Source organism: Triturus cristatus, chromosome 2_2 (genome assembly GCF_964204655.1).
Source record: "Triturus cristatus chromosome 2_2, aTriCri1.1, whole genome shotgun sequence".
Taxonomy (NCBI): Eukaryota; Metazoa; Chordata; class Amphibia; order Caudata; family Salamandridae; genus Triturus; species Triturus cristatus.
This window is the reverse complement of record NC_140582.1, coordinates 662,098,828-662,123,454: the sequence shown is the minus strand read 5'-3', so window position 1 is coordinate 662,123,454 and position 24,627 is coordinate 662,098,828. Positions and strand designations below refer to the sequence as shown.

The 24,627-nt window shown below is 47.3% G+C and overlaps 1 protein-coding gene across 2 annotated transcripts in view; it reads left to right on the top strand.

The window, feature by feature from the left end:
- GLRA3 (glycine receptor alpha 3) overlaps nucleotides 1-24,627 on the top strand; it is a 693,846-nt gene that overhangs the window by 474,011 nt on the left and 195,208 nt on the right. Inside the window, exon 1 of one of the 2 annotated variants that reach the window (XM_085641855.1) lies at nucleotides 14,204-14,330. The exons of the other annotated variant lie outside the window; for it this stretch is intronic. Within the exon in view, the coding sequence (XP_085497981.1) occupies nucleotides 14,262-14,330 (69 nt within the window). The 5' untranslated portion in view covers nucleotides 14,204-14,261. Of the gene's footprint in view, nucleotides 1-14,203; nucleotides 14,331-24,627 lie in introns of those variants that run through there. 2 annotated transcript variants of the gene reach the window in all.

The window sequence follows — 24,627 nt, the reverse complement described above, 5'->3', positions numbered from 1 at the left end:
GCACACACAGGCTCTGCGGTGGCAGGCCTGAGACCTTGGTAAAGGGCTACTTAAGTGGGTGGCACAATCAGTGATGCAGGCCCACCAGTAGCATTTACTATATCAACTCAGGGGACAGCGACCACAACTTTATTAGGGACTTATAAGTAAATTAAATATGCCAATGAGGGATGATCCAATATTACCATATATAGGGGAGAGTGCACAAGCCCTGTAGCAATGGTTAACAGTGGTAAAGTGTGCAGAGTACCAATAACAGTACAAACTAGGTCAGAAAAGTGGAGGAGGAAGGCAAAAGGTTGGGAGGAAGACCACCCTAGGGCTGTCAGGTCTAATACATGTCAAATGATGCATTTTGCCTGATTGAAATGGCAGTTTAAACTGGTCTCAAGGCTAGAGTGGCAGGCCTGAGACATGTTTTAATGTGCTACTTTAGTGAATGACACAATATGTGCTGTAGGCCCACTAGTGCAAAAACAACAGTTGTTGGACAGAATGCAGAACAATGTCATACATTCACCCCAGTACAGAGATCTGGGCCTAAATCCATCGTTTTTTTGCTCACCATGTCGTTCCAGTTTGAACCCAGCCATATGCAAATCAGTCTTGACCCTGCGCCTCATGGGAACAGTCCAGCCCGAACTGCCAAGCCAGGCCCTCCCTGGATTGGAAACAAGCATCCTAGGACCAGTTTCAGGGTTTTACCCCTCTTCAGCCAGGATAGCTTGATTCCAGTGGCATGGAGAGCACGGGACCCACGTCTAGGCATACCCATCCCACTCGGGGTGACGAATGCAAAAACAACAATTGATGGACAGAATGCAGAACAATGTCATACATTCACCCCAGTACAGAGATCTGGGCCTAAATCCATCGTTTTTTTGCTCACCATGCCATTCCAGTTTGAACCCAGCCATATGCAAATCAGTCTTGACCCTGTGCCTCACGGGAACAGTCCAGCCCGAACTGCCAAGCCAGGCCCTCCCTGGACTGGAAACAAGCATCCTAGGACCGGTTTCAGGGTTTCACCCCTCTTCAGCCAGGATAGCTTGATTCCAGAGCGCACGGGACCCACATCTGGGCATACCCGTTCCACTTGGGTGACAAATGCAAAAACAACAATTGATGGACAGAATGCAGAACAATGTCATACATTCACCCTAGTACTTTGCCACTGGATTCAAGCTAGCCTGGCTGATGACGACTGATTAACCAGAAACTGTTCTCAGGATGCTTTTTTCCGGTCCAGGAGAAGGCATGGCTTGGCCGTTCGGGCTGGACTGATCCCATGAGGCACAGGGTCAGACTGATTTGCATATGGCCATGTCTGAACAGGGGTGGCGGAGTGAGCTAAAGAATGATGATGGATTAAACCCAGATCAGTTGACTGGGGGTGAGTGCTTGCAATGTTCAACACTCTAACCATCATTCCCTTTGGTTTCGCTTTGTTCACCCTAAGTTGGCAGGGCATGCCCAGACGTGGGTCCCTTGCGCACTTTGCCACTGGATTCAAGCTAGCCTGACTGATGACGGCTGATTAGCCAGAAACCGGTCCCTGGATGCTTGTTACCGGTCAGGGAAGGCATGGCTTGGCAGTTCGGGCTGGACTGTTCCCCTGAGGGACAGGGTCAGACTAATTTCCATATGGCCATGTCTGAACTGGGGTGGCGGAATGAGCTAAAGAATGATGATGGATTAAACCCCCAGCAGTTGACTGGGGGTGAGTGCTTGCAATTTTCAACAATCCGTCCATCATCCCCTTTGGTTTTGCTTTATTCGCCCTAAGTTGGCAGGGTATGCCCAGACGTGGGTCCCTTGCTCACTTTGCCACTGGATTCAAGCTAGCCTGGCTGATGATTGCTGATTAGCCAGAAACTGTTCTCAGGATGCTTGTTTCTGGTCCAGGGAAGGCATGGCTTGGCAGTTCGGGCTGGACTCTTCCCATGAGGCACAGGGTCAGACTGATTTGCATATGGCCATGTCTGAACTGGGGTGGCGGAGTGAGCTAAAGAATGATGATGGATTAAATCCAGATCAGTTGACTGGAGATGAGTGCTTACAATGTTCAACACTCCATCCATCATCCCCTTTGGTTTTGCTTTGTTCGCCATAAGTTGACAGGGTATGCCCAGACGTGGGTCCCTTGCGCACTTTGTCGCTGGATTCAAGCTAGCCTGGCTGTTGACGGCTGATTAGCCAGAAACCGGTCCCAGGATGCTTGTTACCGGTCAGGGAAGGCATGGCTTGGCAGTTCGGGCTGGACTGTTCCCATGAGGCACAGGGTCAGACTGATTTGCATATGGCCATATCTGAACTGGGGTGGCGGAGTGAGCTAAAGCATGATGATGGATTAAACCCAGATCAGTTGACTGGGGGTGAGTGCTTGCAATTTTCAACACTCCGTCCATCATCCCCTTTGGTTTTGCTTTGTTCGCCCTAAGTTGGCAGGGTATGCCCAGATGTGGGTCCCTTGCTCACTTTGCCACTGGATTCAAGCTAGCCTGTCTGATGACGGCTGATTAGCCAGAAACCGGTCCTAGGATGCTTGTTTCCGGTCGAGGGAAGGCATGACTTGGCAGTTCGGGCTGGACTGTTCGCATGAGGGACAGAGTCAGACTAATTTCCATATGGCCATGTCTGAACTGGGGTGGCGGAATGAACTAAAGAATGATGATGGATTAAACCCACAGCAGTTGACTGGGGGTGAGTGCTTGCAATTTTCAACAATCCGTCCATCATCCCCTTTGGTTTTGCTTTATTCGCCCTAAGTTGGCAGGGTATGCCCAGACGTGGGTCCCTTGCCCACTTTGCCACTGGATTCAAGCTAGCCTGGCTGATGATTGCTGATTAGCCAGAAACTGTTCTCAGGATGCTTGTTTCTGGTCCAGGGAAGGCATGGCTTGGCAGTTCGGGCTGGACTCTTTCCATGAGGCACAGGGTCAGACTGATTTGCATATGGCCATGTCTGAACTGGGTGGCGGACTGAGCTAAAGAATGATGATGGATTAAATCCAGATCAGTTGACTGGAGATGAGTGCTTGCAATGTCCAACACTCCATCCATCATCCCCTTTGGTTTTGCTTTGTTCGCCATAAGTTGACAGGGTATGCCCAGACGTGGGTCCCTTGCGCACTTTGTCACTGGATTCAAGCTAGCCTGGCTGATGACGGCTGATTAGCCAGAAACCGGTCCCAGGATGCTTTTTACCGGTCCAGGGAAGGCATGGCTTGGCAGTTCGGGCTGGACTTTTCCCATGAGGCACAGGGTCAGACTGATATGCATATGGCCATATCTGAACTGGGGTGGCGGAGTGAGCTAAAGAATGATGATGGATTAACCCAGATCAGTTGACTGGGGGTGAGTGCTTGGAATTTTCAACACTCCGTCCATCATCCCCTTTGGTTTTGCTTTGTTCGCCCTAATTTGACAGGGTATGCCCAGACGTGGGTCTCTTGCTCACTTTGCCACTGGATTCAAGCTAGCCTGGCTGTTGATGGCTGATTAGCCGGAAACTGGTCCCAGGATGCTTGTTTCCGGTCCAGGGAAGGCATGGCTTGGTAGTTCGGGGTGGACTGTTCCCATGAGGCACAGGGTCAGACTAATTTGCATATATGGCCATGTCTGAACTGGGGTGGCGGAGTGAGCTAAAGAATGTGTCACGTTACGGCGCTTGCCGTTCCTCGCCACTGCAAACACACACACAGATACGACCCGGAATACTCACTTCCGGGTGGAAGTCGAGGACCGGTCTAGTCGTTCGTTCAGCGCAAGGGTCGCAGAAGCGCTTCCGGGGGAAACGCTTAAACACCGCGTTTCCCGCCGGCTCGGCGCTTCGTATTCCTTTGGATTCCCCGAGCGCGAGACAGCGTCCCGAAGCTGACCTGCGGAAAGCGAACGCTTTCACTCCCCGCGGGAAACCTGCAACGACCATCGTCCTCTCTCTGGAAACCATTCCAGGTACCAGGTTCCCCAACCCTTGCCCCTCCCGTGACACTCCGTTCCTTTGAAAGGGTTCTCCTCTTTTGTTTTCCATTGATGATTTTGCCAGCGCACTGCGCCAGTTCTGATTTACCCTGAATGTTTTTGCCCCTGATGATTTTGCCAGCGCATCGCGCCTGTTCTGCTTTACCCTAGATGATTTTGCACCTGATGATTTTGCCAGCGCATCGCGCCAGTTCTGCTTTACCCTAGATGATTTTTCACCTGATGATTTTGCCAGCGCATCGCGCCAGTTCTGCTTTACCCTAGATGATTTTGCACTTGATGATTTTGCCAGCGCACCGCGCCAGTTCTGCTTTACCCTAGATGATTTTGCCCTTGATGATTTTGCCTTTGATGACCTTTTGCCTTTTCGCGCAGAAGCGCCTTGATGTTTTGTTTTCTCTACACTGGAGCAGCGTTTAACATTGCATTCGTCCTCCAGGATTGTTATTGGGAAATAGCGTTTCATACCATTGACCTTTGTGCAAGAGCACTGAAGTTTGATTTGCTGCATAACCTGTCCTAAACACCTCACCTGAACAACTGCCGTGCTGCGACCTTCCTCACCGCAGTAGGGTGAGTTCCCTGAGTCTAGGACAGGAAAATTATCTGTGTGTGTGTCTACGGTGTGTTGGGGTTCTTCACTGATCTTAGTTTCCTTGTTTATAGGCCACTCCGAGATACCCTACGCACCTACCTACCGCTGTTGTTCAGGCTCCTTTCCCTGCGTCCATCTCATCCCTGCGGGGTTCTACTGTCCGCGAGGGTCAGGTGGGTACAGGGACGGGCGCTCTTGTCGTCTCTGCGGAATCGCTGCACAAGCAGAGGTAAGTCTTGTGGAGCACCTGACAGAATACGAAGCCCACGTTTACCATTCTGCCTAGACGACATGGGCGACCCAGAGGTCACCTTGCAAGACATTGCCTCCATGCTAACTGCCATACAGGCAGAAAACCTCAGCTTACGTCACGACATGACTACCCTACAGGGCCAGATGTCAACTGGGGTCGCCAACCCTTGGGGACCCACCCCGAGCCACAGGGGCATGCAGGACGGAATATTACGACCGCCGACGTTTACGTTTGGGGGGCCCTCCGCTGCCAGCGACCCGAACCCTGCAGTTCAAGTTATCACTCCTCATCCAGTACAGCTGGCACCACCGGAACGGTTCTATGGCGACAGTACCAAGTACGGCATTTTTATCCATCAATGCCACCTGCATTTTATGGCCAGGAATACTGCCTTTCCTGACGATGCATCTAAAGTAGCCTACATCCTGTCGTACATGGGCGGAGACGCCGCTCAGTGGTCGATAGCGTTGGTTGAACACAACGACCCCATGCTGCACCACCTGCCGACCTTTAAGGAAGCTATGCGACGTATGTTCGCTCGGCACACCTTCGTGCAAGCCGCTGATAACGCGTTGCTCAGCCTCAAGCAAGGCAACCAAGACCTCCTTCACTACATAACCACATTTAGTAGACTGGTGATTGAGTCCCAGTGGCCTGAGGACAAGAAGGTGTCGGTGTTTTATCGGGGATTACGAGATGAACTAAAGGACCTCATTTCACAGTTCCCCAACCCACCCGAGGAAATCGGCCCCTTCATCGACCTGGTGGTGAAGATGAAATTTCGTTTGCAGGAAAGAAGGACAGATAAAGGACGAAGCGGCGACAACTGCTTCCTGTCCATGGGGGAGAAGGAGACCCGGAAGACGAAGGAAGAGCTCGGTCCCCAGAGCGAAGCAACAGAACCTATGCAAATCGGGGGCATCAGAGGTCCTTTGTCAAGTCAGGAAAGGGAACGACGGAGGAAACAGAATCAATGCCTGTACTGCGGTAAAAGCGGACACTTCGTCAGGGAATGCCCGGTGAAGCCCACGAAGCCCCGGAGCAGGAGGCCGTTCACGTTGCCCATCACCAAAACGGAGAAGGCAGGAAACGAGACAACCCAGTAGATAAGGGGATCCGTCCTCTGGGTTCTTCGTATGGCAATGCCGCGATCCCTGCTGTATTCGACGGTACTCACCATATAGGGATGGATGTTTCCTTACAAAACCAGGAAGGCAGAACCTGGCAAGTAACGGCTATGTTGGACTCCGGTGCTACAGGCTGTTTCATAGACACCGCATTCTCACGTGCCTTAGGCATAACCACAATATCAAAGGCCCAACCCGAAACCGTCAAGGCAGTGGATGGAACGGATCTAACATCCGGCCCTATCAGGCACCACACCGAGAACATGACTATGTCCTTTATCAATCAGCACGCCGAAGTCATCAGCTTTGACGTCATTGATGCCCCTCAATTCAAGGTGATATTGGGGTTGCCGTGGTTGGTAAAGCACAATCCTCGCGTTGATTGGGTGTCCAGAATCATCCACTTGGACTCGGAGCATTGTTGTGACTCCTGTTATACCAAAGACCACCTCCTCGGGAAACGCTCCATACAAGCGAGATCGCTGCCTTTGCAGGGAATGGGGTTGGTTTCCCAAGCAGCTGTGCCCAAGGAATACCTGGACCTAGCCGACGTGTTCGACAAAAAAGGAGCCAACACCTTGCCACCGCATCGCTCGTTCGATTGCCGGATAGACCTGATTCCCGGTTCCACGTTGCCCTGCAGCAGGATATACTCTCTCACGGAGAAAGAGAACGTCCACCTTCGCTCCTACTTGGACGAGTATTTGGACAACGGATTCATTCGTCATTCCAGGTCTCCAGTCTCCTCTCCTCTGTTTTTCGTAGCTAAGAAGGAGGGCGATCTGAGGACATGCATCGACTTCCGAGCGATGAACAACATCACCGTGAAAAACCGTTACCCACTGCCTTTGATTACTAATCTCCTGGAACAGGTAAAAGACGCCTCAGTGTATACTAAGCTCGACCTGCGGGGTGCGTACCATCTAGTCAGAGTCCGAAAAGGCGACGAATGGAAGACTGCCTTCCGAACAAAATTCGGTTTATTCGAATACCAGGTCATGCCTTTCGGACTCTGTAACGCCCCCGCAGCGTTCCAGTTCTTTATCGACGAGGTGTTACGGGACTTCATTGACGTCTTTTGCATTGTCTACATAGACGATATCTTGATCTATTCGCAGACCATCGCAGAACACGTGCAGCACGTGCGTTCTGTCCTTCAGCAGCTGAGTAGACACCGTCTGTACGTGAAGCTGGAAAAGAGCGTCTTTCACGTCACCACTGTCGAGTTCCTGGGGCATGTCATCACTCCAGCGGGCATTCAAATGGACAACAAGAAGGTGGAAGCCATCCTGTCTTGGCCCCCCCCGGAGTCCGTTAAAGGGGTACAACGGTTCCTGGGCTTTTCCAATTACTACCGCCGATTCATTACGGGCTTCTCCGAGATGGTAGCCCCGATTACCCGGTTGTTACGTAAAGGAGTGCGCTTCTGTTGGGATCAGAAGGCGGACGACGCCTTCCAAGAACTGAAGAGACGTTTCACCGTTGCCCCGGTTCTGATGCACCCCGACACCGAGCAGCCCTTCGTAGTGGAGGCGGATGCCTCTAAGGATGCCATTGGGGGCGTGCTGTCTCATCGGAGCACCCACACAGGTCTACTGCATCCGGTGGCATTCTATTCCAAGAAGCTCCAACCAGCGGAACGCAACTATTCGGTGTCGGACAGGGAACTCCTTGCCATCAAGACCGCTTTTGAGGAATGGCGCCACTTCCTGAAAGACGCCAAACACACCGTTACCATCTACACGGACCACAGGAACCTTCAGTTTCTCCGGTCAGCACGTGCCCTCACCGCCCGACAGCTCCGGTGGACCCTTTTCTTCAATGACTACGATTTCGTGATTACGTTTCGTCCAGGGAGAGAAAACGCCAAAGCCGATGCCCTCTCGCGGTTGGAGGAAACCGACGAGGAGGCCGAGAACACCGAGCCTCTTCCTATCATTGCCGAGAAACACTTCCAGGGTGTGGTGACGTCTTCAGGCTTCTTATCACAAGTACGGAAGGACACGAAGCAAGTCGACCCGGAGGGTATGGCAGAAGGACGCAAAGAAGTGTCCTACGAGGATGGTTTGCTGTTTCATGGGGAGCGGCTGTATCTACCTGGGGTGCCCAGTCAGCAGGAAGCGGTCCGCCTGTGTCATGATCACGTTTTGTCCAGCCATCCCGGTTTCCATAAGACACTAGAGCTCCTGCAAAGACAATTCTGGTGGCCGAACATAGTTACCGACGCAAGACAACATGTAAGGAGCTGTACCATCTGTCTCTTGAGTAAGAACACATCTGAACCTCCGGTGGGCCTTCTGCGTCTCATTCCTGTACCACCATATCCGTGGCACACCGTCTCCATGGATTTTGTGGTAGAACTCCCTATCACTAAGACGGGGCACACCACGATTCTCACCATCGTCGACCACCTCTCCAAAATGGCGCATTTCGTACCTTTGTTGAAGGTGCCCACGGCTGCGAACCTGGCCGGGATCTTTGTGCAAGAGGTGGTCCGCCTTCATGGCATCCCATCGGTGGTCATAACAGACCGGGGACCGCAATTCGTGTCCCGCTTTTGGAAGGAGGTGTGCAGTATCCTCGAGATGGACGTACGCTTGTCCACAGCGTACCACCCACAGACGGACGGTCAGGCGGAAAGAACTAACCACACCATGGAACAGTACCTCCGTTGCCTGCTGCTTATGGTCGACAAAAACTGGTTCGAGGTTCTCTGGATGGCTGAGTACGCGTACAACAACAGTAGGCATTCGGCCATCGGCATGTCTCCCTTCTTTTGTCTCCAAGGCCGTCACCCCCGCACCTCTGCCTGGGAAGTACCCCGGGACTGCTGCCTGCCGTCAGTACGTTCTTATCATGATTCCTTACGCGCCATCTGGCAGCGCGCTCGGTTTGAGTTGGCCAAGGCGAAGGACACCTACAAGGCGCATGCAGACGCCCATAGGCAGAAAGAACCCGATTACCGCTTGGGTGACCAAGTGTGGTTGTCTATAAGACATCTCAACGTGCATGGTCCCAAGAAACTGTTACCCCGGTATGTGGGTCCATTTGTCATTGAAAAGGTGGTCAATCCTGTGGCTATGAGACTTACGCTCCCTCCGCACATGAAGATCCACCCCGTCTTCCACGTCTCTCTTCTGCAGGCGGTCCGTCCTGGTGGCGGGGCTCCCTCTCCTCCTTCTCCGGTAGTAGTGGAGGACCATGTGGAGTATGAAGTCCGGGCCATCCTGGGTTCTCGCCGCACCAAGGGGAAGTTATTCTACCTGGTCGATTGGAAAGGGTACGGCCCAGATGAGCGGTCCTGGGAGCCTTTGTCCCATGTTCGCCATGCTCCTGCTCTGGTCCGTGCGTTTCATCTAAGTCATCCTTTCTGCCCTCGCCCTGCTGTCCCTTTTTGAGCCCCTGGGGAGGATGGGGGGGGGGACCTGTTTTGAGGGGGGGTTCTGTCACGTTACGGCGCTTGCCGTTCCTCGCCACTGCAAACACACACACAGATACGACCCGGAATACTCACTTCCGGGTGGAAGTCGAGGACCGGTCTAGTCGTTCGTTCAGCGCAAGGGTCGCAGAAGCGCTTCCGGGGGAAACGCTTAAACACCGCGTTTCCCGCCGGCTCGGCGCTTCGTATTCCTTTGGATTCCCCGAGCGCGAGACAGCGTCCCGAAGCTGACCTGCGGAAAGCGAACGCTTTCACTCCCCGCGGGAAACCTGCAACGACCATCGTCCTCTCTCTGGAAACCATTCCAGGTACCAGGTTCCCCAACCCTTGCCCCTCCCGTGACACTCGGTTCCTTTGAAGGGGTTCTCCTCTTTTGTTTTCCATTGATGCTTTTGCCAGCGCACTGCGCCAGTTCTGATTTACCCTGAATGTTTTTGCCCCTGATGATTTTGCCAGCGCATCACGCCTGTTCTGCTTTACCCTAGATGATTTTGCACCTGATGATTTTGCCAGCGCATCGCGCCAGTTCTGCTTTACCCTAGATGATTTTTCACCTGATGATTTTGCCAGCGCATCGCGCCAGTTCTGCTTTACCCTAGATGATTTTGCACTTGATGATTTTGCCAGCGCACCGCGCCAGTTCTGCTTTACCCTAGATGATTTTGCCCTTGATGATTTTGCCTTTGATGACCTTTTGCCTTTTCGCGCAGAAGCGCCTTGATGTTTTGTTTTCTCTACACTGGAGCAGCGTTTAACATTGCATTCGTCCTCCAGGAGTGTTATTGGGAAATAGCGTTTCATACCATTGACCTTTGTGCAAGAGCACTGAAGATTGATTTGCTGCATAACCTGTCCTAAACACCTCACCTGAACAACTGCCGTGCTGCGACCTTCCTCACCGCAGTAGGGTGAGTTCCCTGAGTCTAGGACAGGAAAATTATCTGTGTGTGTGTCTACGGTGTGTTGGGGTTCTTCACTGACCTTAGTTTCCCTGTTTATAGGCCACTCCGAGATACCCTACGCACCTACCTACCGCTGTTGTTCAGGCTCCTTTCCCTGCGTCCATCTCATCCCTGCGGGGTTCTACTGTCCGCGAGGGTCAGGTGGGTACAGGGACGGGCGCTCTTGTCGTCTCTGCGGAATCGCTGCACAAGCAGAGGTAAGTCTTGTGGAGCACCTGACAGAATGATGATGGATTAAACCCAGATCAGTTGACTGGGAGTGAGTGCTTGCAATGTTCAACACTCCGTCCATCATCCCCTTTGGTTAAACTTTCTAAAATTGGCATTTTCAAAATTGTAATAAAAAAATCTGACTTTATCATTAAAGAGGGTTTTTTATTCCAATGTTATACAACAAACCATGAGCTCCAAATTGAGAATTACAGCTTATTAAACGCAATAAAGGATCCCAAATGTGATACTCTGGGAGGGGTAAGCCTCACTGCTGTGAAAAACAGATTTTAGAGTTTTTCACTACCAGGACGTGTAAAACTTAACGGTACATTTCCAGCCTTTTAATTACACAGCACCTTGCCCTATGGGCCACCCAGGGCCTACCTCGGGGTGACATATGTAATAAAAGGGGAGTTTAAGACTTGGCACAAGAATTTAAAATCCAAGTTGACATGGCAGTTTAAGACTACACTCAGGTTGCAGTGGCAGGCCTGAGACATGTTTTACAGTGCTATCTAAGTGGGTGGCACAATAGGTGCTGCAGGCCCACTGGTGGCATTTAAATTACAGGCCCTGGATATATGGTATACCACTCTACAAGGGACGTATAAGTAAATTAAATATGCCAATTAGGTATGAGCCAATTTAATCATGTTTTAGGGTAGGGAGCACAAGCACTTTAGCACTGGGTGGCAGAGGTAAAGTGAACAGAGTCCTAAGGACAGCAAAAATAGGTTCAGCAAAATAGAAGAGGAGACACAAAATGTTTGGGGATGACCACTCTAACTCTGACAGGTCTAACAGATCAAACATTTAGGACATCTAACTGGTCAACTAGGTTATGAATAATCCACAAAAGCGTTCATGAGTAGAGGAAGCAGTACTACTGGAGTACTCTTTTACATATGATTACATGCCTTTGTGAATTGGCTCTGAAATGTGGGCATAGTTCTTTATATTTCTATTAATTGTACTAATTGTACATCAACTTTCCCCTAATATTCACATTGTATGCCCATTTTAGACATTTCACAAAGGCATGTAAGACTATGTAAAAGAGTATCACATGATTACTATGTACTTCAAAATGCCTTTGCAAATGGGACCCAGAGAGAGAAAACATGAGGTTTAAATGTGTACTGCAGTTTATCACGCAAAGCCAATGGCACATAGGACTTGCCTAGTTGCTATTGCCTATATTAGGGGATTTCTTTATTGCTTGTTCTCAGTGTCACCATTTGTGTTGTGTGATTATATTACCATGGGATTCTTTCTTTATTATCCTTATTATTTGTATGAGGATGATTATTATTATTATTAGTCATGGTTCCCTTTTCGGATTATCTGATCGCTAATCTTAAAAGCAATACAAATATTTGAACATCACAAGGTTGGAAAACTAATGAATTCCTACACCTCCACGGGTGCCAGTATATTTATCAAGGCTATATTCATGGATTGACCATATGTACATTTTACACAATTTCGCTGCCTATCTATCTAGTTAATTTGATTGATAGAGTGCCTACCGTCCAGTTACAAATCTATATTGAATCAACAGATCTGTTGGGTGACTTTCAGGCTGGCTTATTGCAAAATGCTGAAGTGGCACTTCAAAGGTTTTGTATTAGTCAATCTCAGCTAGGTCTCTGATATTCTTACAGTTTCCTTCATCTGAGTAACATTTCCAGTTACAAATGTTTAATGAATCACAGATCTGTTGGGTGACTTTCAGGCTGGCTTGCGCACTGGAATTAGGGTCGTTTAATGTCACTTTCCCCATTCAGGTTGAGAGAAGTTGCTGGTGAATTCAGTTTCCTTTTTCACCAGATTGCTGTCACTAACAAATGTTTTCACTTACTAATAGGTTTCAGAAGATGTTTTCCATTCCTTGACTTTTTTGGACGTTTCATGCCTGAGAATGCTTTAAAACAATTATATATTGGCATTGTCCCTTCCACAAACAGTATTTCAAAATATATTCATAATTCAGTGGCCGTGGCTCTTTATTCTCAAAAAAGTGAGTATATATCTCTGTCACCTACCTACATTGGCTACTTGTAATGAAAGTGCAGTATTCAGCGTTTGCTGCACTGTGAACTGAATTTTCTATGATAGAGTCCACGGATTTAATGTGAAACATATTTGTAAAGAGAAGGGCTATTGGGTCACACATATCTGTTCCCAAAATTCTCTTTGTAGTCCTCTTGTTTAAGGTCAAAGCCTATGGCGACAAAGCATTTTATGTACTAGGAGCAGTGGTCTGGAACTCGGTCCCCCTAAATAGTTTACCAGAAGCGGATCATCTAAAATGTACAAAGCTACTAAAATCTGGCTATTGGCTTACTAATCTACATTCTCGGTCAGTTCCTAGTACTGGTTCTTCTGTTCAGTTGTTCCAACAGTACCAATACACCCTGTCCAGGATAAATGCTTTGCGTTCAAAAACCCCAAAATAAATTAAAAATTCACAATACATCAATAAACAATGTCTCAAAACATCTTTCTCTGTAATATATTCACCTGTTTCAGATTTGTTGATGTTAGTTCCGAGGTTAAAAGGTATTAATCAATACAAAGCTTTTACAACTCTTCTTCAATCGTACGAGCAAGCAGTTTTTTTCCTAATACGAATCCATTCATACATCCTTAATGATTCATACATGAAAATGAATCCACATCCAAAGAGTGAGCCAATATGTCCCTGCTCACAATATCACTTATGTTTAGGATCCTCATTATGTTTTGCAGATCAAAACAGATCTGTTAAGAAGCTATCCTCATCAAAATATCCTTATGTATGTAGAATTCCGATCTTTTTTGTTTGTTATAGTTAAGGATTCCATTTATAACACCGAAAAAATATTTTCCTTCATTTTACAATAAAAATGCAATTATTATTTGTTATAACGCCATAACAAGCTGAAATGTTATCCTGGTTATTGCACTTAATATCATTTTCTCTTTACTGCAAACTCATGATGTTCTTAATAACGAAAAAAGCTATCTTTAATGATGTGCATTAGAAAATATGGCAATTCATAGAATAGTATCAATACCAAACAATCTCCTTGCAGCCTCGTGAGTCTAAGGGCAAATGAGACCTAGATAAATTAAGTTGAATATGCATATTTTTTCAGCTTGTTTTTTACAACAACGTTATGTGGAATAACGAGGGTCCTTCACATCACTACTTGAATGCAGTTGTTTGGTATGTTGTGAGAAATATCAAAAATTTGCTTTTTTAATTTACTTGGTCAATGTCATATTTGATTTTGATACATGTAAGATGAAAATGCATTTCATAGGCATAAATCCATTTACATTTTTCAGATTTTTCAATACGCGTCAAGGATTACATTAATAGTGTTGAAGTTGTATCAAATGGGCTCCTCCACCTGATCATGAAACCACTGTGATCCATTTCATTCCAAATTAATGATTTTGTTTGTCTTCATTCAATATCTCCTTAACACATTTTGTAGATTCCTGATGAACCTTTGTATTATCAATGAACAAGTATCATCATATATAGATATATTTTTTAAAACATGTGTTTCACTCCCTATTACTTCAGAACCTTCTGATCCACAGTGACAGGCACTATCATCTCATTGCATCCAGTGTTTCATTTGTCTCAGCATTTGTCACCATCTCACCGACATTGTTACAGAGGCTGTTTTGCTGAATGTCGTATTGCAAGGAAATGCAATGTATTCCTTCTTTTGGAGGACCATTCCATCCATTCAACAGCCAAGTAAGTCTTACAACTTATGTCTGTTGCATGATCGGTCATCAACATGTGTATGTAATCAATGTGTGTTAATGGACATATGGTGTATCCACTCCAGCAGTAAGACCGGTGAAATCACAGTGTGAATTCCACTATCAATGAATTTCATCAACTTCCAAAATGTACCAACTTTATTCATACGTCAGAATGCATTTATTTTATATATTTTTTCATTAAATACAGCAACATAATAGTTGTCCACGGTGCTTCTGTTAAAATTACCTTGCATTAAATATTGATGCGAGAGCTCATTTCGAATCCAAATATAGCATTAATTGACAGATGCGCATTTCACCTAATTACCCATAATTTGGCAAATTTGTGCCGTAATATTATGAAACCAAATTTGCTAATTTTGCATACCCCTACAAGTAACAAAGGCACAGAAGGCAAGCACAAATCCAATCTCATTTCATGAATTTCCAACATAATGCAGGTGGGACTTTATCTTGGTGCAGATTTCACGTATCTTCCTATCAACCTCACAATTTCTCAAGCGCATCCTTTACCATTCATAGCTCTAAAATCGGGAACCAGAATGTGATCTCTTATTTACTTTTTTGGAAGATTTTCTCATAAAGGGAAAAGTAATAGTGTTAGCCAGAGAGAAGAGATGCATAACAACTACCCTGATTTAACCTGGGAAACCAGTACATTTGTACGACATATGAGATCTCTAATCATAGAGCTGAGAGGGCTCTTTATTCCGGCACTGCTTGTCTCTGGCTCAACGTTAAAGATCATCTGGTATGGAACTGTAGGAAAGCCATTCTTTTTTGCCCTGATTACCCTCATTTTTTATATGATGATGGTTGTTACTGACTCTGAAAGTGCCCTGGGTTCTGCTAACCAGGACCAGTGCTCTGTTCTCTGAGGGTAAATGGTAATTGGTGTAATTCTAACTGTCAAAGACAACCTACCTGTAAGTCCCTAGTATATGGCAGGGTATATAGGTCTTGAGACCCCAGTGGATTTAATGCACTCAAGTGTGTACTGATCTAGTGTCTGATGTCATTTTAAAGCCAGGCCTGCCTTGCAGGCTAGTTTTAAAATAAACCTATGTCCAAATTCGACTTTGGAATTAATAGTACTTCCAAAGTCCAAAACTACCTTTTTATTACTTATATCACCCCTATGGTCTCCCCTAGGTTCCCCAAGGGTAGTGCACGTAAGTATAAAAACGTGTTATATGCCCTGGTAAGGAAAAACATCCAAAGTCATTTTTTTCTTTATTTTAGTGCTTCTAGTCTCATAGGCTAGCATGGTTAAAGGCTTTCTTAAGTTTAATAATGTATATATTTGCATTAGAGCTAGCTAACAAAACCATTCAACCTATCATTAATGGTCACATTAAATCCACCAACAATTTCCCAAAGTTGGATTTAATATAAATGATAGGAATTATAGAATGTATTATCCTGAAGTTTCCTAATACAGCCCTATAGCAGCCTCTTCTGATTGTTCAGCTGTTGAAAGCCTGAGCCAAGCTGCTCCATGAGTGGGTGTGAAGAGGCCTGAGGCTACAGCAATAGAGCCATTTTGTGGAAGGATATTTACTACCTGGAGTGGACAGGGAAAGGAAAGGGGCTGCAGAGATAAGCTGGATTACAAAGGCGGGAGAACAGATGTCACAGGACCCAGGCCATGCCCCCACTTCCTCAGTCCCCAGCCAGATAGGAGCCTCCCTCAATTAGATTAGGAGAGGGGTTGTAAGGGGATTGTAGTCAGTAGTTAGGCACACCTCTGGGTTGGGTCACACAGACACAAACACCAAGGAGAGATTTTTTCCATCGGATTTTTTGGAGTCTGGTGTATTCTGGGCCAAACGTTTGACACACTTCACAGGAAGTTGTCACACTAGAGGGAAGTAGCTTATTCACTATTGGTTAGGGTCGCCCATTCTCTCAAGCCCAGAAATAAGAAATTATTAAGGCAGTTCTAAGGAGCTCACCAGAACACTGCCTGGAGCAAAAGAAGAAGGACTGACCTGCCCAGCCCTTGGACTGCACCACAGAGGGCTTGCACTCAACAAGACTGCACCTGCTGCACTCATAAGAAAGGACTGTGTCTGACTCGAAGTAAATGGAGTGAACATCCTGATCAGCAACAGGTACAGCAAAGCTGGAAGAAGTCATCTACCAAACCAAAGAGAGAATCACACCAGTTCCAACTAGATTTTTTCTCAACTCTGTAGGTGCATTCTGGTAAATTGAATCCTAGCCCCCAAGAGGCAATCCAATGTTTATCCCTTTGATAACTCCCAAGTGTACCTCAACTCGACGTCGAAAGGGGAGCTGTCTGTGCCATAGACACTGAGGATTCAACACCCATCTTTTCACTGAGTCATCAAGCTGCAGCAGTTGACGCCGGATCCAGCAAGCCGAGGACCCGCCCATGAGCCTGTCATCGAGACAAACAACCAAGAAAAAGACTAAGGCCGCCATTAGGATCGGACTTCAGTCCGCCCACCACCCGGGCGGTGGTGGGAACGGCTGCCAGTGGTGCGGCGGTCCTGCACTGCAAATTAGGATGCGACTGCAACCCTGGCAGTTGCATCCCACATATTCAACATTGTGTAGGGCGGGCTGTAAGCAGCACCCGCCACAATGTTGAAAATGCATGTTGTGTATTGACAGGCACAACGTGACAGGCACCGTGCAGTGCCTGCCACCTTGTGAATGCCAATGTAGGCGGGACCCAGGGGGGTACCATGGGTACCCACCAAGTGCAGCCCCCCACCCCTCCGGGGGCCCGCAACAGGCCCCCAAAGTAAACTCCGCATGCCTTTCCATGGCGGAATCTACGACATGGAAAGGCATTCCACCGCACACATAATAATATGGATGGCGGTGCCTGCAAGGCACCACCTGCATATTATGGGCCTTTTCCGCCCGGCAGGCAATCGTGCAGGCAATCGTGACAATTGCCTACCGGCGGAAAAGCAGCAGATGGTCATCCCGTCCACCGCGGTACCCCCACCATGTAAATGTAAATGGCCATCCGGCGGGGTGTTTTGGCGGGAGGATCGCCACCGCCCGCCATGGTAATAGGCCCCTAAGTTCGAAGGCAAAACTTTGACCAGGGCGTATCCCACAGCCTAGCCAGCCCGCGCTCCATCGTGGTCGGCCTGAAACTTTGACTTTTTCCAGGTAGAGCGCCCACTACTGGTCGCAAGTGTTACTATAGGTTTTTTGACTTTATAAAGTGCAATATTTGTATTTAATCCTTAAAAATTCATATCTCTGTTTCCCTACATTGGATTTGTGTTGGTTTGGTGGCATGTTAAAGATAAGAATGCTTCCTATGTTTATAAATTGGTGTTGGATTTTTATTGTGTTGTGTCTTTTACTTATTTACCATTTTGGTGGTATTACATTTTTTGCATACACAATCTCCTAAGTTAGGCCTGACTGCTCATTTGCCAAGCTATCAAGGGTTGAGCAAAGATTAATTTACAGAGATTGTAGTATTATTACTAGTTGAGAGTGGATACCCCCACCTGCTAATAGCCCACCTTCCAACAGGAACCCTTTATATTTTTACTTAATCCAAACGCTTATGTTCTTTTATAGCTCAGCACAAAGTTATGAACATGAAAGCCTCCCCTTTTTCCTTTATTCTACTCTCTTTTCATGTGGTCCAGATGTTGATGATATTCCCTATCTTTCAGGATGCATATTAATAAGTAGCTGGTAAACAGGTTACCCGTCTGCAGATTTTTTCCCAATGTTTTAAGATGGTTTATAATAAGGCAAAAGTGCTTCATAAATGATCTGTGATGATGATGATGATGGTGGTCGAGATTCAGACTCCGTCTGAATGCTAAGCATATGCATGCACTGCAAATTTCACTAATAACGGGGAATGTTATGCTTCTATTGTGTGTCGCTCTGTGCCTCAAAGCGGAAGCTCAAATGTGCACCAATATTAGTTCACCCAACACAGGTACTTAGCATTCAATCCTTATTAGCCCTTATCACAAAACAAAGACGTGCAATGTCATTGTGTTAACCATTAAATAAAAGGAAAGGTGGCCAGCAAAATGTGAATTCAGAAGGAGGCTGCCACTGCTTAGGGATGCAAAGAGTTCTTAAGATTCGCCTAACAGTTCATATCTTGGTTAAGCTATTACTGAAGGTGCTTTACTTTCTTCATGGACAGAATGGAGTATCTCAACAGGTATATTTCCTGGTACGAAAAGCCACTTATGGGCAGAAACCTATTTTTATGGCTTAAAATGGCTTCATTCACACGGCTATCCATTAAATTAACCCTGGGCGTAGTTCGCGAAGTAGCACTTCGCGAAGCTACGCAAAGTGAAGTTCGCACTACGCGAGCTACGCGTAGCACTTCGCGAACTGCGTAGTACCTTGTTCGAACTGTGCCAGATGTCGTTTTCAATGATTGCACAGTGCGGACAAGCAACCGGCACTGTGCAATCATTGAAAATGGCATCTTGCACAGTGCGAGCTGTAGTTTTCTGCTGCTAGAGTAGATTTTTACTCGAGCTTCAGCTTTCTCAACGCGAACTGGTAGTTTCTCATCGCGAGCGGTCGCGAGCATACGCGACCACTCGCAATGAGAAACCTGACCTCCTTGCGTTGGTAATCTCGCCGGGAGGTTTATTTCCATGCTCGCGATCGCCAACTTCAAGTTGCTGATCGCGAACAAGAAAAAAGTCTCGCCGGGATGTCATTTTGCTTGCTCGTGGTCGCCAACTTGACGTTGAGGACCGCGAGCAAGCAAAAAATGACTGCAGCACTACGCAACACTACGCTACGCGTGTTCGCACTGTGCTACATGCAGTTCACGTAGTGCGAAGTAGCGCGAACTTCGCAAACTACGCGAGCGTAGCGTAGTGCTTTGCCCAGGCTTACACTAAATAATATCTACTAGGCGTAAATAGGTCTACTATAATGTACTTGTAAGCTGCAACTGTGGGAGTAGGAATTGTGAGGTTTAAGGAGCTTTTTGCCTTGATAAATTGTAGATGGCCACAAACTAATGACTTGATTGGAATCTCCAAGCTCCAATGTGGCCCATTTGTAAAGTGGAAATGGGCACAGGTTTACTCTCCTTTTCTGGTGGTGAAAAGGAAGAAAACCCTTATAAACGTTTCGTAGATGTAAGATAATTGGTGTCTCCACAGGAAAACAATGTTTAGCTTGTCGAGAAAGAACAACATGTGTGCATTTGCATATTGGGCTACTTGTACCCCAATGCAGAGTTATACTGTGTGCATAACTAAATCTTAATTGAAGATGTCACATGATATTCCCAGTATTTGCTCACAGCAAGGAGCGAGAAGGGTAAGACCCCATTATGCAGTAATGTTAGCAGCACTCTAAACAGTTACACTAGATAAGTCATAGCAGCTTATTGCAAGCCAAATTAATAAATGTGGTAGCTCAAAACATGTTCAGACATCCAAAGAGACTCTATATTGTCTGTAATGACCAATAGCAGGCAAAAAATAAACATGTTGCCATAAATATATCCTTTATGCTGAGAACTATTCAAATTGAAAAATAGGTCAGAAGGATGGGAAGCCGGTTCTCTTTTACCTTGTTTAATCAAACCTCAGGTGTAATTATGCTCTGCAATCTGCCTTTCACCTTGACTGCTCGCTCTAACAGCAGGCATTTTGACTTTACAATAAACTGTAATAACTTATTACAGCTGAGCAACTAATCGGTTTGCTATTACAGGTGACTAGAGATGTCACAATACAACTGCAATAAAAAACTAGACAGGCTTTTATACAGAGATTTCAGTCTACCACTTAATAAAATGTAATGTAATCCAAGTGGAGATAATTTATTCCTCAGCATGAATTGCAAAGATATAACCCCCCCCCCCTTCACTTGTGCACAGCCTACAACCTCGTATCCTTCTATCATCTTCTGTGACGGAGGTTCTGATTATACCTGTGAGACTGTTTAACAGTGACGCTGCAAATTATTACAGTGTACCACAAGTATTAGTCTTCCGTAGAGCATCAGATCAAAAAGTGAATATTGAGATGAGTCATACAAATTTCAGCTTATTTTCTGTGTTTTTTTCCCCCACTTTCATGCCAGGAAAGCAGCAACTGGTGCACTTCTCCAGGCATGCACCTGGGAATATTTGTGAATAAAAGGTCAACAGGAGCAGGCCCCGGCCCAGCTCTCATGTGCTGTTTCACCGCTCTTCTTCCTCACCGTTTTTAATGAGGGATTTCTCCTGCTTTCCCTATTTTTGTAATGCTTTCTCCTTCCTTATCCCCATTTTTCTGAGTGCTGTTTCCTTTTTTTTAGGTCGGGCCTATAGCGGTAGCGTGAATGCGCTGCTCACTTTGCGAGGCATGTAGTATTCAGTACGGAGTGGAGCTTCGTGGAAGCTCCTTCCACTCTCCGCCCATTGGCTTGTGTCTTTGTCCTCCATAAACGCTGTCTTCTGATTGATTTTGGGGCTTGTTAGTCCCTCCTTATGATGGCTATATTGTCATTTGTCACCTCCCATGTCTACTGGCCCCTTTACTTCGAGTGTATGCCCTACGTGGACTGTCAACACTCCTTTGTGCCCCTTTCTTGCCCCGCCTGTGGCACTCAGTGATTGTGTTAGTTTGCTCCGTTGCTGTGGTCCAGTTACGTTCTGGTCAGCGTGCGCAGCGCCACTTTTGCTCCATGACAGGCTTTTTACCTTCAGCAAGTGTTTATTTACTGTTCTTAATGATGTTTTGCAATTTTCTGCACCTGCTTTAAGGCTCTTGCGTTAACCTGTTCCACCGCTCAACTTCTGCTCGGAACAATTAAAGTTTTGTACTCATTCGTACCAAAAGAAATGTGGCATTTTTTAAATGAAACAGACACCAGGTGGATGATGGTGACGTCACTCAAGCAATATAATATCCCTTGTTCATATTTCTCCCCTTTCATCCTTCTTAGAAACTGCAGTAGTTGGGAGGAAGAGAGCTCCACACAGCTCCTTCACTCTCGCTGCCCCACTCGCTTCCTCCTCCGTCCCCCGCCCTGCTCCGGCACATTCACTTCGGCTGTTTATAGCTTAACAAAGGTGGCACAGAAGCAGTTCAGGCTGGTTCTCTGGTGCTCAGTTACACCCTGTAACGCCCCACCTTATTTTCTCATAAGACCCCCGTCCCATTGCCACAATCAATCAATCAATTATGGAATTGTAAGCGCGCTACTCACCTGTGAGGGTCTCAAGGCGCTGAGGGGGGGGGCCCGCTGATCTGAGGGGGCACGTCTGATGTCTGCCGGTAGCTCGTTCCAGGTCTTGGCAATGTGAGAGAAGGATCTTCTGCCTGCTCTGGCTCTGTGGATGCGCAGGGTTTTGGCCAGTGCGAGGTTGGAAGATCGCAGGTTTCTTTTGGGTACGTGGAAATTGATTCTGTCGTTGAGGTATTTGGGTCTGATGATGTGTAGGCATTTGTAGGCGTGAGTCAGGATTTTGGAAGTGACTCTTTTCTCCACGGGGAGCCAGTGGAGACTTCATAGGTGTTGGCTGATGGGTTTGTGTCGGGGGATGCCAAGGACAAGTCTGGTGGCGGTGTTCTGTATCGTCTGGAGTTTGAGGAGTAGGGACTTGTTGATGCCGGCGTAGAGTGCGTTTCCATAGTCCAGTCTGCTAGTGATGAGTGCGTGGGTGACTGTCTTCCTTGACTCAGGGGGGATCAACTTGAAGGTCTTGCGGAGGTTGCGAGGGTGTTGAAGCAGTTGGAGGTGCTGGTGTTGACCTGTCGGTTCATGGTGAGTGATGCGTCGAGTATGATGACGAGGTTCTTGGTGTGGTCTGAGGGTGTAGGTGGGCTTCCGAGGGTGGTCAGCCACCAGGTGCTGTCCCATGCAGAAGGGTGGTACAGAGGACAAGGACTTCTGTCTTCTCTGCATTGAGCTTCAGACAGCTGTTGGTCATCCAGACTACGACGTCTTGCATTCCTTTCCAGAAGATGAGTTTGGCCGTGGTGGGATCTTTTGTGAAGGAGAGGATGAGCTGGGTGTCGTTGGCGTAGGATACGATGTTGAGGCTGTGTTGTCGGATGAAGGCTGTGAGGGGGCAATGTAGATGTTGAAGAGGGTGGGGCTCAGTGATGAACGTTGTGGGACTCCACAGGTGATTTTCGTGGGGTCAGAGAGGAAGGGTGGGAGTCTGATCCTTTAGCTTCTTCCGGGGAGGAATTATCGGACCCAGTCCAGGGCTGTTTCTTGTATGCCTGCGTCGTGTAGTCTGGCGACTAGTGTGCGGTGGGAGACGGTGTCGAAGGCCGCTGATAGGTCGAGTAGGATAAGGGCTGCGTAGTGGCCTTGGTCCAGGAGGGTGCAGATGTAATCTGGGGCGGCAAGTAGGGTGATCTCTGTGCTGTGGTTGCTTCGGAATCGGATTGGGACGGGTCGAGGAAGGCATTCTCTTCAATGAATCGTGGCAGTTTCCTGTTGAATGTTTTCTCTGCAACTTTGGCTGCAAAGGGAAAGAGCAAGATGGGCCGATAGTTCTTGAGGTCGGTGGGGTCATCTGTGGGCTTCTTGAGCAAGGGTCTGACTTATGCGCACTTCCAGTCGTCTGTTTTGAAGGTGGTGTTGATGGTGTGTTGTAGTTCGGGTGCGATCGGCCACGGCTCTGTGGTAGTTGTGAGGGGGCAGGGGTTGGCGTGAGCCCCCGAGTGGATGCTTTTCATGGTTGAGGTGGTGTCTTCAGCCGTGATTGGTGTCCAGTTGGAGATGGTGGGCTGGCTGGTGATTCAGGGGTGCGGGAGGCCGTCTGTGGCGCCTGGTGGATGGTCGATGAAGTGGTCATAGAGGTTTTTGATCTTGAGTCCCATTCACCTGCTGCGTACCGCGTGCGCCGGTCTGACCTCACAGGACACTGGTCATCACCCAGTGAATCCAGAGCTCAAGGTAAGACATTTATGAGTCGCTTCCTCCTCTTAAAATGTTGTCTTCGACTGTTAAATAAAATAAGTCGTTTATGGCATGTTAAACAGGTCCATTAATGGCTCTATGTTGTGTCCAGAGTAGCAGTTTTAACAGACGATATTGTAAATGCAATGCAGAGTTGTTATTATTTCTTATGATAGCTGTTAATCTGATTAAAATAATAGCAGTCATGCTCATTTCCGGAATGACTGATGTTCACCTATGACTGTCACCGACAATCTATTTAAAAGAAATTAATTAAATCTCGCGGATACTGCAGGTGTATAAGGCGATCGGACAAGGCAGAAGTATGGCATAGCACCGTGTACCAGGCTGTGTTATTCCACAACTTGGATGGTAGGAGCTGCACCTCCCTCATGTGACCTGCTGACAGGGGCGTGACGCAAACTCCTGCAGTGCAGGGTCCCCCCACTCTTCAGAGGGGCCCTTTTAGCCTAAGGCCTATGAATCTCTGTGAAATATGGGATTCTCAGGGGCCCCTCACCACTTTCGGCAAGGTGACCCCATCACTTTACCGAACGCCACTGACTGTTGACTGAATACAGTGTTCTCAATTCAAATGAGATTAAGTAGGTTATTGCTTTGGGCAGTCGCAGATTTTTTTTTCAAAGTGAAAATGATAGGGTAAGTAAGGTAAAATGCAGCACAGTAAAACAGGAGAACTACAAAGCAGAACAAGAATTACGAGGAACTTCCAGGGCTGCGAGCTAACTAATGTGCACTGAGCAGCATATTTATGAGCACTTTGGGCTGCCAGAGTGTTGCTTTTTGTGACACTGTGGTGGCACAAACTACACAATTATATTATATTTATGTTCACGCAAAGCCACTTTGCAAGGCTTTGAATGGCCTCCTAGATATGGAGTAGGCAATGCAGCACAAATCGCTGTGTTGCCTAATTTTGAGCAAGGGAGTGCCCTCCATGGGTGTTGCAGTGAGTTTACCCACTCAGCACCCAAGGATTTTGACATTTCCCCAGATTTGCAAAACAATGTAAACTTGGGGATGCACAAAAACCTAACACCTCCCTAGGGGAGGCCTAACAAGGAGAACTTCTCCTTGTTTTTTCTACTTTCTATGTGTGCAGCACACGTTAAAAAAAGGAAAAAGCCTCCTAGGATTGTTTTTGTGCAGAACGGTTCTCCTTCCTGCACAAAAACAATACTGCTGACAACACAGACACCCTTGCTCCATGGTGCCTGTGTAGGGCAGCGCAGCGAGGTGACTTGCTGCACTGCCCTACGCCAAAACCCCATAAATGAGTCCCTGAGTGTTGCACAGATGCAGCGGGGACAGGTGCAGGACAGCAGCTGTCATTACTAGAGCAG